General features: G+C 41.0%; 1 protein-coding gene across 1 annotated transcript in view; it reads left to right on the forward strand.

Annotated features, from left to right (window-relative positions):
* Positions 1-4,373: 4,373 nt before the first annotated feature.
* LOC130725198 (uncharacterized) overlaps positions 4,374-16,425 on the forward strand; it is a gene marked incomplete at its 5' end in the record, with an annotated part of 45,647 nt that continues 33,595 nt past the window's right edge. The window contains 6 exons of the mRNA XM_057576447.1: positions 4,374-5,427; positions 5,803-6,053; positions 6,501-7,138; positions 7,265-8,041; positions 8,198-8,319; positions 8,377-8,616. Of these exons, the coding sequence (XP_057432430.1) occupies positions 4,374-5,427; positions 5,803-6,053; positions 6,501-7,138; positions 7,265-8,041; positions 8,198-8,319; positions 8,377-8,616 (3,082 nt within the window). The remainder of the gene's footprint in view (positions 5,428-5,802; positions 6,054-6,500; positions 7,139-7,264; positions 8,042-8,197; positions 8,320-8,376; positions 8,617-16,425) is intronic.

Raw genomic sequence — 16,425 nt, forward strand, 5'->3', positions numbered from 1 at the left:
GCACGATCACCGAGAAATTCTAAGAGAGATTCTGGCGTCAGAAATCCAGAACTCAAAACAAATATCTATGATATGGGAAAAACGATATCGAAAATCTCAAAAGCGGTGTCGGTTAATCTGCCCCGAAAAACTACTTTTTGCTGTGATGCTCAAACGACAAAACTTCCAACTGAAGAAAGATTGGAAACGTCGAAACAAGTCTGGCAACGCGGACGGAATCTTCGTTAGAAGTCCCGAATAGAAAAAGTCTTCATCCATTGCTCGAAAATAGGGTTTCGAAGCAAAGAAATTAGCGTCGGCGGACATCCGAAAAGTGAAACCTATCGTGCGTACAGTCCAGAGTTCCGAAATGAAACGCTGGTCGATGGAAAAATAAAGAGAATCTTTAAATTTTCCGAGAGTTCGAAATCTCACTCAAAACGTTGCTTTAAGAGCGAAATAGCCTATTCTGGACACGCTCGCCATAAGGCAGGTGTGCAGACAACTCGCACTAATTCCTACAGCGACGACGCAACATACCTCAAGCAATTCCTGAACTTTCTTCTTCATTGATCTTTCTCAAACAACAAACTCCTGTCACGTTTACACTGATTCTACGCGTGAGTCGGAAATTAACTTGTTCCGAAAATCCGGGTCTTACACCTACAGTCAACTTCGAGCATGACATTCCTCAGCCCCTTGTTCCACGCAGTCACCAAGCCATCCCGAACAGCCATTGCTTCGGATAGTAAAGCATTTCCCCCATCTTCATATGAGTAAAAACCAAAAAGCCAAACCCCTTCTCCATCGCGGGCCACTCCTCCGCCACCCATACAATTCGCAACAACCTGAAAAGTCTCGTCGACATTTAACTTCACTCCCCCCTCTATGGACATTTTCAATGACTCAAAAACGTATTACATTTTTCTCATGAAGTTATGCGGTCATGCAAATTTAAATATAAAATAATTCAATTTGAATTAGTTTTTTCTTTGAACAACTGAAATAAGAAAAATTACTACACTAAGTTATGAAGCCATAAGTAAAGATAACTAAACAGTAGGTAGAGACCAGCTATAAAGATAAAATTGACAATGCAAAACCAATAAAGCCAACTTGTCAGCACACACATTGGCTTCACGTCGAACATGACGGAAAGAAACGTGCCATGGGAATATAGCGATAGCAACAGTGTCCAACAACATGGCACTTAAATGTGATGACAAAGGAGGAGACTTCAACATCCTAATTATAGCATTCAGAGAGTCACTCTCGCATACAACATACCTATACACCAAATCCCAAGCAAGGAGAAGGTCGTGCTTGATGGTTATGAGCTCAGCAGAAAGGGCGCATGAACAATCGGCGAACCAGAAAAGCCACCCAACCAACTAGCGGAGGCATTGCGCAGGAGGCCACCATAACTAATATGATGGTGGTTCCCTTTTAAGCACCCATTTGTATTTAGCTTTACGTGGTATGACCTTGGGCAAGGCCAATGAAGTTATAGACTAATCTCAATCTGATATAGTTGTAGACGTAAGGAACTCATCGCAATCCGCAACAGAAGATGCAACATGATGCAAGACCATCTCGACAAATCATAGAGAATCTTAAAATATAGCATTGTTCCTCCAACGCCATAGCACCAAAAAAATAATACCAAAGTAGCCCTAAACTTTGTTATGAACTTCCCAAGTAATATATATATAATCAGTAAATCAATCCATGTAACACACACACACATATATATGTATCTTGTGGTATATATCTCATAACCCAGAATCTAATTATTTCTTAATTGTGAGATAAATATTTTACAAGTAAAATCGAATTAATTATATTTTTTTAACTAAGATTAACAACAATTCACTAACTCTTCGGTCTTGCGGGGATATTTTAATTTTTAATAAAGATGTAGACTATTAGAAAGAGATAAAAAACAAAAGGAAAAAATGATAAATATGATGTGTGATGTGACTGAATAAGAAATAGAGAAAAAAAAAATCTCAATTTATATGTACTGTTTCATAGTACACATAACATAATAAAATTAGAAAAAAGACTGGGATCAATTTTTTTAATCGGAGCCATTAAAGCTTAACAATCCTGTTTCTGACTAAACCTTGCAAGTCCAACTTTATTGTCGAGGGCCTTCTTGTCTTGCTGGACTTGTGCTCTGAACTCATTGTAAGTGAAGCCTTGTACTTTGAACTCTGAATCACAACGTCTTCACCAGGGAACACAAAGTAGCATAGTGAGATTCGATCATTATTTTTGCTTACCTTCACTCTGTGTGACACACTCTTGTATCTGTCATTACTATTTGTGTAAGACCCAAGTTTTTAAGCTTAGAATAAGTGGAAGAGATTTCCATTTACGATTAGGCTTGACGTATCGTGAAGGAAAACCTGAACGAGAGTTTATCGGAAGTGATGAGGACAAGGACAAGGACAAGGGTCATGGAGCCCTAAAAGGACTTGGAGGACCAATGACAAGGGCTAGAGCTAAAAAGGCCAAAGAGACTCTTCAGCAAGTAGTGGCAACCATTCTTGAAGACAAAGTGGTAGAAGAGATGGAACCAAAAATCATGATGATCATTCAGGCCCAAGAAGAAGAGCCAGCCCACGCATAGGGGCTGCCATGTGATGTTCTGTTTTATTTTATTTCAATAAAAATGCAAAGGACCAATTGAATAAGTTGGATCCAAATGCATTATGTTGCTGAATTTTATTTTAGTGTGTTTAATCCACTTCAAGTGGTGTGTGTTTGCATGTGGCGCATGAAGGGCTTAAAGGGAGGGATCCATTCCTTTCTTAAAACTCTTTGAATGTGTTTGAATTTCAATAAGTTCTGAATGGAGGAGTTACATCAGCAAAGTCAAAGGATTGAAGAGCTTTCAAAGCCAAGAATGGAGTTACAAAGAAAGGGAAATTAAGTTCATAAAGAGCATTGAATGCTATATTCCCTGGTCAGAATAACAATCAAGAAAGGGAGTTACATGAAGCAATCAGCCACTAAAAACACGTTCAGGGCTGAAGCATATCACTATCTTCCTCTTTTAATTTGTAACTCCTAGCCTAGGATTCTTCTAGAGAAATTACACCTCATCATTTTTTTGTAACTAGGCTGAATTTCCTTCTTCTTTATAAGGACCACTCCTTCAATGTAATAGACAGATTATGAATGAATTAGTATTTTTTTTTCTGAGTGATTCAGATTTGTGAGAGTGATTCGCATAGTTCTTGAGTGATTCAAGAATTAGGCTTATCAAGGGTTTGCCACCACCTTTGTGTGAAGTCTTCATCTTCCATTTCACTAAAACTTCCCCTATTTTCTGTCCATTTCCCTTCTATCACGAAATTCTTCTTCTTCTTTCTCACATTTCAGAGTTCTCATCATCCAAGATCAATCCTAGACGATCCATTTCAGCCCTTGCATCAACTTGGGGCGTATCATTTGGTAATCAGAGCTCCGGTTCTAGGATTTTGGTTTCTTTTCTTATCTGGAATTCTGGTTAGCAACTCTTTGTCATTTCTTGTTACCTTGATTTTAGTTTTTGTTTCTTTTGGCTGAACCATTGCAAAAGTTAAGCCTTGTTAATTGTTCAGAATCAAAAACAAATTACAAAACGAAAATTCAAAAAAAAAAAAAACGAAAATTCAAAAAAAAAAATGGCTGAATGGTTCTTGTTTAATTAGCCAAATTCAATTGTTCAAGGTAATTTTGTTGCTAGCATTCCAATTTATTTTCTTCTTTCTGTTTGTTCTTGAATTCTTCTTTAGTCTCTAAATATTTGGAGTCCTTTCCATTTCTGTGGTGATTTTGTCTTGTCTTCTTTTGTTTCATATTCTAAAGTCTATTCTAATCTGTGTGACTCTACACAAATTTGGTGGCATAATTCTTTGTGTGTCTTAACTTTGATTTACTCAAGAGATTGTGAGAATTTTTGAGTGGAAAAAGGCAAGAGTGCACATCATAGAAAAGCCAATTTGAGGGAAACACGAGAGAAGTGAGGTAAACACTAACATTTGTTTGTTCTACTTGAATCTTTTCATTTGTCAAAGATGTCAGGAGAAGAGGAGGAGCAACCAGCAGTGCGACTCTCGACCATCGAAATGCGGGCTCTTACACAACATCTGGAAAACTTAATGAGGAGGCAAACTGAAGAGATCCACGAAAGGCTGGATCAAATGGAGAACCGGAACAATAGTGACAGTGAAGGCGGGAGGCCACGACGAATTCATGAAAATCCTAGACCTGCTCGGATTGAAGGAGTCAAATTCCAAATTCCTCCTTTTAAGGGAAAGAGTGATCCAGAGGCATACTTGGAGTGGGAACTCAAAATAGAGCATGTCTTTGCTTGCAACAACTATGAGGAGGACCAAAAGGTGAAACTTGCAGCTGCTCACTTTTCAGACTATGCTCTTGTTTGGTGGAATAAGTTTGCAAAAGAGAGATTGAGAAATGAGGAGCCAGCGGTGGAAACATGGGCTGAAATGAAACGAATCATGAGGAAAAGATATGTCCCTTCAAGCCATGCTAGGGATGTAAAATTTAAACTTCAAAAACTTACCCAAGGCAGCAAGAGTGTTGAGGAGTATTACAAAGAACTTGAGGTGCTTATGTTGCAAGCCAATCTTGAGGAGGATGAAGAGGTAACCATGATTCGATTTATTAATGGTCTATCTAATGATGTTAGAGATATTGTAGAACTTCAGGAATATGTAGACATGGAAGAATTGCTGCACAAGGCCACTAAAGTTGAGCAACAACTCAAAAGGAAAGGGCTTGCAAGGAAGAGTTCTACCAATTCCAATTCATCTTGGAGAGACAGAATGAAGAATGAAGGGCCGAGCACCCTTAGCAAACCAGCCACCAAACCACAAGCTTCAGCTTCTTCAAAACCTCTTGAACAACCATCCAAAAAGAGCAAAGAGGTCAAGTGCTTCAAATGCCAAGGTATGGGACATTATGCTTATGAATGTGCCTCCAAAAAGACCATGATTCTTAAGGATGATGGAGACTACACCAGTGAGTCCGAAGGAGAACAAAGTGAAGAAGAAGAGGAGGCAGCCATGAATGGTGAACTGTTGATGATCCGGAGAATGCTTGGTAGCCAACAAAAGCCAAAGAAAGAAAGCCAAAGAGAGAATATCTTTCACACAAGATGTTCTGTCAATGGGCAGATTTGCTTGATGATTGTTGATGGCGGGAGCTGTACTAATGTGGCTAGTGAAAGAATGGTGGAGAAGCTGAACCTGGTCACAAAACCACATCCTTGGCCATACAAACTTCAATGGCTCAGCCACTATGGAGAAATACAAGTAAGTAAGCAAGTTGAAGTTGACTTTTCCATTGGCAAATACAGGGATAAGGTTCTTTGTGATGTTGTTCCCATGGAGGCTAGTCACATACTGCTGGGAAGACCATGGCAATATGACACCAACTCTGATCATAATGGAAGCACCAACAAGATCTCATTCCAACATCATGGCCAGAAAATTACGCTCAAACCTTTGAGCCCTAGGGAGGTGCGTGAGGATCAAAAGAAAATGAGAGAAAAGATTGAACAAGAGAGAAAAGAAAAGAGTGAGACACTTGAGAGAAAGCAAAAAGAAAAGAGTGAAACACTTGAGAGAGAGCAAAAAGAAAAGAGTGAAATACTTGAGAGAAAAGAAATTTGTTTGATCAAAAAGAGAGAGGTGAAAAGGATGATAGCTTCAAAACAGATCCTATACTTGATGTTTTGCAAAAATCAGATTTTGAACACTAACACTTTTGAAAATTTTGAGCTGCCTTCTAGTGTTAAATCTCTTTTGCAGGATTATGAGGATGTGTTTCCAACAAGTGTTCCAAGTGGTCTACCACCACTGAGAGGAATTGAGCATCAAATTGATCTCATTCCGGGAGCTTCTTTGCCTAATAGGCCAGCATATAGAAGCAACCCACAAGAAACCACTGAAATTCAAAGACAAGTGGAAGAACTCTTGAACAAAGGGTGGGTAAGAAATAGCATGAGTCCTTGTGCTGTACCGGTGATTTTGGTACCAAAGAAAGATGGGACTTGGAGAATGTGCTCTGATTGTAGAGCCTTGAATAACATCACCATTAAGTATAGGCACCCTATTCCTAGACTTGATGATTTGCTTGATGAATTGCATGGAGCATGTTATTTTTCTAAAATTGATTTGAAAAGTGGTTACAATCAGATAAGGATTAAAGAAGGGGATGAATGGAAAACTGCTTTCAAAACTAAATATGGTTTGTATGAATGGTTGGTTATGCCTTTTGGTTTAACTAATGCACCTAGTACTTTTATGAGACTAATGAACCATGTTTTGAGGGAATTCATTGGGAAATTTGTGGTTGTGTACTTTGATGATATTTTGGTCTATAGCACTACTCTTGAGCTGCATGTTGAGCACTTAAGATCCGTCTTGAGTATGCTTAGAAAGGAACAATTGTTTGCCAATCTTGAGAAATGCACTTTTTGCACTGACCATGTTGTGTTTCTTGGTTTTGTTGTGAGTTCGAAAGGAGTGCAGGTTGATGAGGAAAAGATCAAAGCCATTCAAGAGTGGCCCTCTCCTAAATCCGTGGGTGATGTAAGAAGTTTTCATGGCTTGGCCAGTTTCTACAGGAGGTTTGTAAAGGACTTTAGTACCTTGGCAGCACCCCTAAATGAAGTGGTGAAAAAGAATGTGGGTTTTCATTGGGAAAAGAATCAAGAAGAGGCCTTTGCTGCCCTAAAGCATAAGCTTACCCATGCACCTATACTTGCTTTACCTAACTTTGCTAAATCTTTTGAACTTGAATGTGATGCTTCAAATGTAGGTATTGGAGCTGTGTTGCTTCAAGAAGGCCACCCAATTGCTTATTTTAGTGAAAAGTTAAGCGGAGCTGCCCTTAACTATTCTACTTATGATAAGGAATTGTATGCTTTGGTGAGAGCTTTGAAGACCTGGCAGCATTATCTTTTGCCCAAGGAATTCGTGATTCATAGTGATCATGAGTCGCTGAAATACTTGAAGGGGCAAGGTAAGTTGAACAAAAGGCATGCCAAATGGGTTGAATTTTTGGAACAATTTCCCTATGTCATAAAACACAAAAAGGGGAAAAGTAACATTGTGGCTGATGCTTTATCCAGGAGACACGTGTTGCTTTCCATGTTAGAGACTAAATTGCTAGGACTTGAACATGTGAAAGAAATGTATGAAAAAGATGATAACTTTGCTGAAATTTTTGTGGCTTGTGAGAAAGTTTCTCAAAATGGATTTTATAGGCACAATGGATTTTTATTTAAGGAAAACAGGTTGTGTGTGCCTAAAAGTTCCATTAGAGAACTGCTTGTTAAAGAATCCCATGCTGGGGGACTAATGGGTCATTTTGGAGTCCAAAAGACTCTAGAAACTTTACAGGAACATTTCTATTGGCCCAAAATGAAACATGATGTGATCAAGTTTTGTGAACATTGCATTGTTTGCAAGAAGGCTAAGTCTAAGGTGATGCCACATGGTTTGTATACTTCTTTGCCAATCCCTGAATACCCTTGGGTTGACTTGTCTATGGACTTTGTTTTAGGCCTCCCTAGAACAAAGAATGGTAAGGATTCCATTTTTGTGGTTGTTGATAGGTTTTCAAAAATGGCTCACTTTATTCCTTGCAGGAAAGCTGATGATGCTTGTCACGTTGCTGATTTGTTCTTTAAAGAAGTTGTAAGACTTCATGGGATGCCTAGAAGCATAGTTAGTGATAGGGACACCAAGTTCCTAAGTCACTTCTGGAGGACTTTATGGGGGAAGTTAGGCACCAAACTTTTGTTCTCTACCACTTGCCACCCACAAACTGATGGGCAAACTGAGGTGGTTAATAGGACCCTAGGCACCTTGCTTAGGACTGTCCTTAAGGCCAATTTAAAGGCTTGGGAGGCGTGTTTGCCTCATGTTGAATTTGCTTACAATAGGGCTGTCCATAGCACTACCAATTGCTCTCCATTTGAAGTAGTGTATGGATTTAACCCTTTGACTCCTCTTGATTTGTTGCCTATGCCTAACATTTCTGTTTTCAAGCACAAGGAAGGACAGGGCAAAGCTGAATATGTCAAGAAGATGCATGAGCGTGTGAAGGCTCAAATTGAGAGAAAGAATGAGAGTTATGCTAGGCAAGCTAACAAGGGAAGAAAGGAGGTGGTGTTCCAACCCGGAGATTGGGTTTGGGTGCACATGAGGAAGGAAAGGTTTCCAGAACAAAGGAAATCCAAACTCCAACCTAGAGGGGATGGACCTTTTCAAGTGCTTGAGAGAATCAATAACAATGCCTACAAAATAGCGCTTCCAGGTGAGTATAACATCAGCTCAACCTTTAATGTCTCTGATTTATCTCTCTTTGATGCAGATGGCGGAGAATTTGATTTGAGGTCAAATCCTTTTCAAGAGGGAGGGAATGATGAGGACAAGGACAAGGACAAGGGTCATGGAGCCCTAAAAGGACTTGGAGGACCAATGACAAGGGCTAGAGCTAAAAAGGCCAAAGAGACTCTTCAGCAAGTAGTGGCAACCATTCTTGAAGACAAAGTGGTAGAAGAGATGGAACCAAAAATCATGATGATCATTCAGGCCCAAGAAGAAGAGCCAGCCCACGCATAGGGGCTGCCATGTGATGTTCTATTTTATTTTATTTCAATAAAAATGCAAAGGACCAATTGAATAAGTTGGATCCAAATGCATTATGTTGCTGAATTTTATTTTAGTGTGTTTAATCCACTTCAAGTGGTGTGTGTTTGCATGTGGCGCATGAAGGGCTTAAAGGGAGGGATCCATTCCTTTCTTAAAACTCTTTGAATGTGTTTGAATTTCAATAAGTTCTGAATGGAGGAGTTACATCAGCAAAGTCAAAGGATTGAAGAGCTTTCAAAGCCAAGAATGGAGTTACAAAGAAAGGGAAATTAAGTTCATAAAGAGCATTGAATGCTATATTCCCTGGTCAGAATAACAATCAAGAAAGGGAGTTACATGAAGCAATCAGCCACTAAAAACACGTTCAGGGCTGAAGCATATCACTATCTTCCTCTTTTAATTTGTAACTCCTAGCCTAGGATTCTTCTAGAGAAATTACACCTCATCATTTTTTTGTAACTAGGCTGAATTTCCTTCTTCTTTATAAGGACCACTCCTTCAATGTAATAGACAGATTATGAATGAATTAGTATTTTTTTTTCTGAGTGATTCAGATTTGTGAGAGTGATTCGCATAGTTCTTGAGTGATTCAAGAATTAGGCTTATCAAGGGTTTGCCACCACCTTTGTGTGAAGTCTTCATCTTCCATTTCACTAAAACTTCCCCTATTTTCTGTCCATTTCCCTTCTATCACGAAATTCTTCTTCTTCTTTCTCACATTTCAGAGTTCTCATCATCCAAGATCAATCCTAGACGATCCATTTCAGCCCTTGCATCAACTTGGGGCGTATCAGGAAGGAATATATTTATGAAGGAGAAAGTTCAGGAAAAGTTCAAGGATTGCATTATGATCGATAAAAGATATAGCACGATCGTTTTACGCTTAAACCTAGGTCAGAAACCCTAGTATATAGCTAGTTTTCACTTTTAGGCACGACGGAAGTTAATTCCAAAAATCTTCAGAGAAATGTTAGAACTTCTCTTTTTCCATATATCACAATCGTTTCGAGGCGAAACTCTAGGATCTACGAACGTCCGATTCCAATCATCGGAAGTTTGCCGAAACCGAAACCCTGGCATTTCAAAACCCTAGAATTTCTCGACAATGAAGACTTTTTCTATTCAGAGCTTCAAATGAATATTCTACACGCGTACACCCATTTCTCTTGATGATTTCAATCTTTCTTCAGAAGGAAGTTTTCTATTCCGACATCCGATGCAAAAAGCAACTTATCGGGTAAAATAGTTTTATACCGATTATGCATTAGTCGCTAAAAATACAAGGAGACCTCATTTTAGTTTTGGAATTCTTTTGCCAAAACATATCTTAGAATTCACGGAGAATGACGTCGGAAAAATCATATTCGCGAAACTTTCATTTTCCCGCGTTTTGCCAACCTCTATATATAGCCAAGAAAGGAAGAAAAACACAAATTTTCCACCATTTTCCCCACCCAAACCCGCGGCCTGTAAGGCCCAAGTTTTTAAGTTTATGCTAAGTGAATAAATTTCTTATTCACGATTAGGGTTGATGTAATGTGAAGGGAAACCTGAACAAGAGTTTACCAAATGAAATAAATTTATGAAGGAGAAAGTTCAGGAAAAGTCAAAGGATTGTATCGAAGTCTATAAAAGTTATAGCACGATTGTTATACGCTTAAACCTAGGTCAGAAACCCTAGTATATAGCTAGTTTTCACTTTTAGGCACGATGGAAGTTAATTCCAAAAATTTTCAGAGAAATGTTAGAACTTCTCTTTTTCCATATATCACAATCGTTTCGAGGCGAAACTCTAGGATCTACGAACGTCCGATTCCAATCATCGGAAGTTTGCCGAAACCGAATCCCTGGTATTTCAAAACCCTAGAATTTCTCGACAATGAAGACTTTATCTATTCAGAGCTTCAAATGAATATTCTACACGCGTACACCCATTTCTCTTGATGATTTCAATCTTTCTTCAGAAGGAAGTTTTCCATTCCGACATCCGAAGCAAAAAGCAACTTATCGGGTAAAATAGTTTTATACCGACTATGCATTAGTTGCCAAAAATACAAGGAGACATCTTTTTAGTTTTGGAATTCTTTCGCCAAAACATATCTTAGAATTCACGGAGAATGACGCCGGAAAAATCAGATTCGCGAAACTTTCATTTTACTGTGTTTTGCCAACTTCTATATATAGCCAAGAAAGGAAGAAAAAATCAAAAAAACTACCCATTTCCCCACCCAAACCCGCGGCCACAAAGAAGAAGAAGGAGGAGAATATTTTCTTCATCGCTTGCTTGATCGTCGATCAATCAGTTGCTGCTTCAAGGCTTCGAGGTATAGTCGCTAATCCTTACCTCCGATCGCTTTTTCCATAGCTTTTCTGTAGCCTTTTCTGAGCTGATAGTTTACGGGTTTTTGCAAAACTATCACGAATCTTTCATTTCTGATTCTAAACCTCTTCTTTATGTGCCCAAGATCACTTCTGCCGGATTAGATTTTCCGTTATGTCGCCGGAATTCCGCCGGAATCAATTTTAGCCTAAAATACCCATTTTTGGAGTTTTTGGAGTAAAGCTTCAACCTTTAGGCTGAAAACTATCGCCTTAGCTTAGTGCTAGTAGGATTAGTTGTCATAAACGTCGTTGGTGACGTCCCTGCAAAATTTGGTTTTTGGGATTTCAGTTTTGAAATTTCTAAGTTAAAAATCATGACCAAAATACCCCTGCGACAGTTTTTGATCCGATAATTTTTCCGAGTTCAGAATACCCTTAGTTACGGCTAATGATAGCATAGGAACCAAGTTTGATCGAAGAAAAATCGAGCCCCACAATTGTGAAAAGTGGCCGAACCTATTAGGGGGGGAGGAGGAAAATTTCCTTTTCCGAAAACTTGTCCTTTCGCGCTAGATTATCGTACCTTAGAGTATAGATTACTTCGTGTAACCTTAGTAAGTATTGATAGCTTAGTTTTCGATAGATTCTGATAGTATTTCTGTGGTTTTGCTTTAAAGGAACTTTTGAGGAATTTCCTGAGGAGCAACACTTTGCTTGTGAGGAAGAGTTTGAAGTTCACCCTGGAGAATCTACAGGTGAGGACTTCTCACTGAATCTCTAGTTAATACTTAGGGTCGATGCTTTCGACATTGTTTACTGTTTATGCACTGGATTGTGTGTGATTGGAAAATGTTTTTTGAGGCTTCGGCTGACAATGTAGATGATGAATCTACTGAATGCTTTTGAGATTGAATCTTCATGCTAAGTGCTAATTGGGTAATTTAGGATGTGTGGTGCATGCCTTATATGCTAAGTGCTATGTGGTTATTGCTTAATATATTGATATATGACATGTTGATTGGTTGTGCTGAGTTATTTATACTTATGCAATGAAATCTGAGTTTCTGAACGGTGAGAATAGCGGGCAGGTCATGCCGATTTTATTTTGAGAGTTTTGAGAAAGCTTGATAGGACGAATGAGATTCGGGCCTTGTTAGGATGTTTATGGATCGAGACATTCTCTGGAGTCATTTGGGGATTAGGAGATCCCGAGAACTTATAGGATTTGCGATAAGACTAAAAAGGTTATTATTTTGAAAAGAAAACTCATAAGACATTAAACAACCTCTAAATCTTTAAATAAAGATAATAAACTCGAAAGGAAGCTTTGGATGCAAATCTTAGTTTTTGGAAAACGAGAAGTGTCGTCGGATCCAATCGTTGAGGAGGTTGAGAAGTGTTGAGTAGGTCGATGTTCTTGTGCTGTTGGAGCAGCTGTGTTGAGTATGTTGATGCTCTTGTGCTGTTGGAGCAGCTATATGTTGTTGGGCTATCCTGGGGATAAGTCCGGGAAACCGTTAGTTTCCGAGAGTGTGATACTCTGTGCTCGTTGAGCAGTTGTGACCATCGGATTGAGATGAGTCGGATGATTTGGAGATCATCGTGGATTATGTGTTGTTGTGAAGAAGTGTCTTTTGTCGCAGAATCGACTTTACCTTAGGGTAAGCTTTTAGAGACTTTAATTTACCTAGAACACGTGGCGACGTGTCGAGTAAGATTCGGAGACGTTGTTTGTCTAATCATCCTGCATTCATGCAACATTAATGAGGTATTAACACAGGACGTACTCTAGACCTCGTCGGATTCCAAAATGGTCATAAGACCCGGATTTCCGTGTAAGAGCGTCTGTAGACGTCTCTTGTAGCAGACCGAAATGGCAGACCTACGGGTTACGGCTGATCTGACTACCGCTGTCGTTGGAATAAGAGGCACGCGGGCCGAAATGGTCCCACCGTGGCTGGTGCTAGGGCTGATCCGTTGATGTCCATCCGTTCCGGATTGCATATTGGTTGACTGGGTTAACCTGCATACATATCATGCAACATGCATACTAATTTAGTTGTTGAGTGTGATTGGTAATTGTTAAACCTATTTGGAACATGCTATCTGCTATTATTGCGTTTATGTTATTATGGAACATGCAACCCTAGGAATAACATCTCTAGCTATAAGCCTAAGTGGCTATCTATTACTTGTACCTATTGGGTTTATTATCTACATAGTTCTTTAGAGTTGACCCTCGCGTCTTCTGTGTGTGTTTTGGCGGACAACGCCTTTTGTCAGATGTCCATTGCGGACTGGTTCGCAATGGTCCACCCTTCGGGGGGGATTAGGTACGAGATGATCGATCAGGACGACCCCGGGTCGTGGGTGGTTGACCCCGCGAGCCATCGAGCGACGTATTCGGGGCGTATCATGGAGGACCACGTGGATAGTGGAGGACTCTTGAGGTCAGGAGTGTTGAGGAGATGCTCTATCAGCTTCAACTTGCCACCGGGCGTTCACTGTGGACCAGGACTCGGAGGAGCACCGCCGCCACCGTCATCTTCAGAGGACGAGGATCCCTCAGAGGAGATTCCAGTGGGAGTGCCTTCGGCAGGGTCTAGTGCACCCACCGTTGCGATCATCGATGATCAGGGTTCGGGCCCTAAGCCCGTGAGTCCAGCATCGGAGCGCACTGCGGTTGCGAGGGGAGGACGGATAGGGTTGGTAGACTTGGTCGTTCTGGATTCTGATTCAGACGACGATCATGCTAGCACATAGTTTTGAGTGTTGGTATGAGCTCCTCGAGTTAGGATTAGTGTAGGAGTAGAGTTTAGCTCTGACAGTCTTTGCTTCATTTGTTTCTTTGGGGGACAGGGTAGTTCCGCCTATAGCTTTTTGTGTGGTTGCCTTACGGGAATCACAGAGAGTTGGTTGGACTTAGGAGGTCTTATTTTCAGGCCATTGGGTCAGCTTATTCTCAGTTTTGAGGGATAGTGTTGCGGACACTTACCTTTCATTCGGTTTGTACCTATTGCCTACGGGCGCTACTTTTCTATTACCCGTCGCTGGAGGTTTACTCGTGACGAGGTTGCTACTTACAGCGGGGGCTGTATATATATATTGTATATTAGCTTTATTACTTTTCGCATTTGGGTTTTATTTAATTCAGTCTTGTCTTAGTTATTATCGAAAAAAAAATATTCACGTTTTTCCGCATTAAGTTTATTTTTGGTTACTAAAGTGACGCCACCGAAATCGGGGTGTTACATTGTGGTATCAGAGCACGGTCGAGTCTTTCGGGAGTTGTTGGGGAATAGGTCTTCTGTGCTAGGTTGTGTGACTCTGCAAAGAGTGAAAATTGATTGTCTGCAAGCGATTTTTCGCTTAAAAATTGATTGAAGTTATTGCTTACTCATATTTTATAGTGATGCTAGATGCTATCTTATGATGAGTACTGACTGTTTGCTTCCTTTAACAGAACATGGTGAACACTAACCAGTTAGCGGAGATGATGGCCACTATGGCCCAAGCGGTAACAGCGCAGGCCCAAGCGGTAACAGCGCAGGCAAACGATAATGCCATGAGGCGTGCTGCTGAAGAAGCACGTGAACAACATCAGCGCCAGAGGGAAGTAACTCTGGACCAGAACAAAGGTCTCAATGACTTCAGGAGGCAAAACCCACCTAAGTTCTCTGGTGGTACTGATCCAGACAAAGCAGATCTCTGGATTCAGGAAATAGAGAAGATATTCGGCGTACTGCAAACTGTTGAGGGTGCCAAGGTGGGCATGGCGACTTATCTTCTGCTCGGTGATGCTGAGTACTGGTGGAAGGGCACCAGGGGAATCATGGAAGCTAACCATGAAGAGATCAACTGGAACTCTTTCCGGACCGCACTCTTGGAAAAGTATTTTCCAACAAGTGCACGGGATGAGAGGGAGGCGCAGTTTCTGACACTCCGTCAGGGGAGTATGTCTGTACCGGAATTTGCTTCGAAGCTGGAATCTTTGGCGAAGCATTTCCAATTCTTTAATGATCACGTGGATGAGCGCTATATGTGCAAGCGCTTTGTCAATGGACTGAGGCCGGATATTGAGGACTCAGTGAGGCCGCTGGGAATCATGCGATTCCAATCATTGGTGGAGAAAGCCACGGAAGTAGAGCTGATGAAGAACCGGAGGTTAAACCGGGCTGGAACTGGAGGGCCGATGAGGTCGAGCTCTCAGAATTTTCAGAACAGAGGAAGGTTTCAAAATAGGAGGCCGTATCAGCGTCCTGTTGGTAGAGGAGCGGCTTCGGGATCTTACAGGCCCATGGTGGGTGCTGCTGGTGGTTCAGGAGGTCAGACTCAGAACCGGGAACTGACTTGCTTCAAGTCTGGGAAGCCAGGGCATTATGCTCGTGATTATCCCGACACGAGACCTCAATGCTACAACTGTAACAAACTGGGGCATACTGCGGCACAGTGCAAGGTACCAAAGGCGGAACCAACCGTCAACACTGCGCGAGGGAAGCGTCCTGCTGCAAAGGCGAGAGTCTACACCATGGATGGTGAAGATGCTGAGGGGGTCGTTGGACTGATTAGAGGCGACTGCGAGATTGACGGTAACCTCCTATCCGTACTTTTTGATTCCGGTGCAACGCATTCATTTATCTCTAGGGAATGCGCGATCAGATTAAAACTTCCTATTACTGCTTTGAGCTTCGATCTGATAGTTACTACTCCTGCCAAGACTTTACTTGCTAATTCAGCATGCATGTATTGTTCGATAACATATAACAATAGGATCTACCAAGCTAACCTAGTATGCCTAACTCTTAAGAACCTAGATATTATCCTAGGAATGGATTGGTTGTCCCGCTATCATTGTCTTTTGGACTGCAACCGAAAGAGAGTGGTATTTCCTGATTCGGATCTTTCCGAGTATCTATCTGCTAATCACATTAGCGTCTCTTTGAACGAGGGATCTCAAGAGTATTCCGTTCTGCTGAGCTTGGAGAGTAAAGGGAATCCGGGAGTTGATAGTATTCCAGTGGTGAAGGAATTCACGGATGTTTTTCCTGGCGATGTACCTGGATTGCCGCCTGTACGCGACATTGAGTTTGCTATAGACATCATACCGGGAACAGGGCCGATTTCGATTGCACCATATCGTATGGCACCTGCGGAGCTAGTGGAATTGAAGTCCCAACTGGAAGATCTTTTGTCGAAGGGATTTATTCGACCAAGTGTTTCACCTTGGGGAGCGCCAGTCTTACTAGTGAAGAAGAAGGACGGAAAATCAAGATTATGTGTCGACTACCGACAACTGAACAAAGTAACCGTCAAGAATAGGTATCCGTTACCTAGAATTGATGATTTGATGGATCAACTGCGAGGAGCGACAATATTCTCGAAGATCGATCTGAAGTCGGGTTATCATCAAATCAGGGTCAAGACCGAGGATATCCAGAAGACGGCA

This window comes from Lotus japonicus, chromosome 6 (assembly GCF_012489685.1).
Source record: "Lotus japonicus ecotype B-129 chromosome 6, LjGifu_v1.2".
NCBI lineage: Eukaryota > Viridiplantae > Streptophyta > Magnoliopsida > Fabales > Fabaceae > Lotus > Lotus japonicus.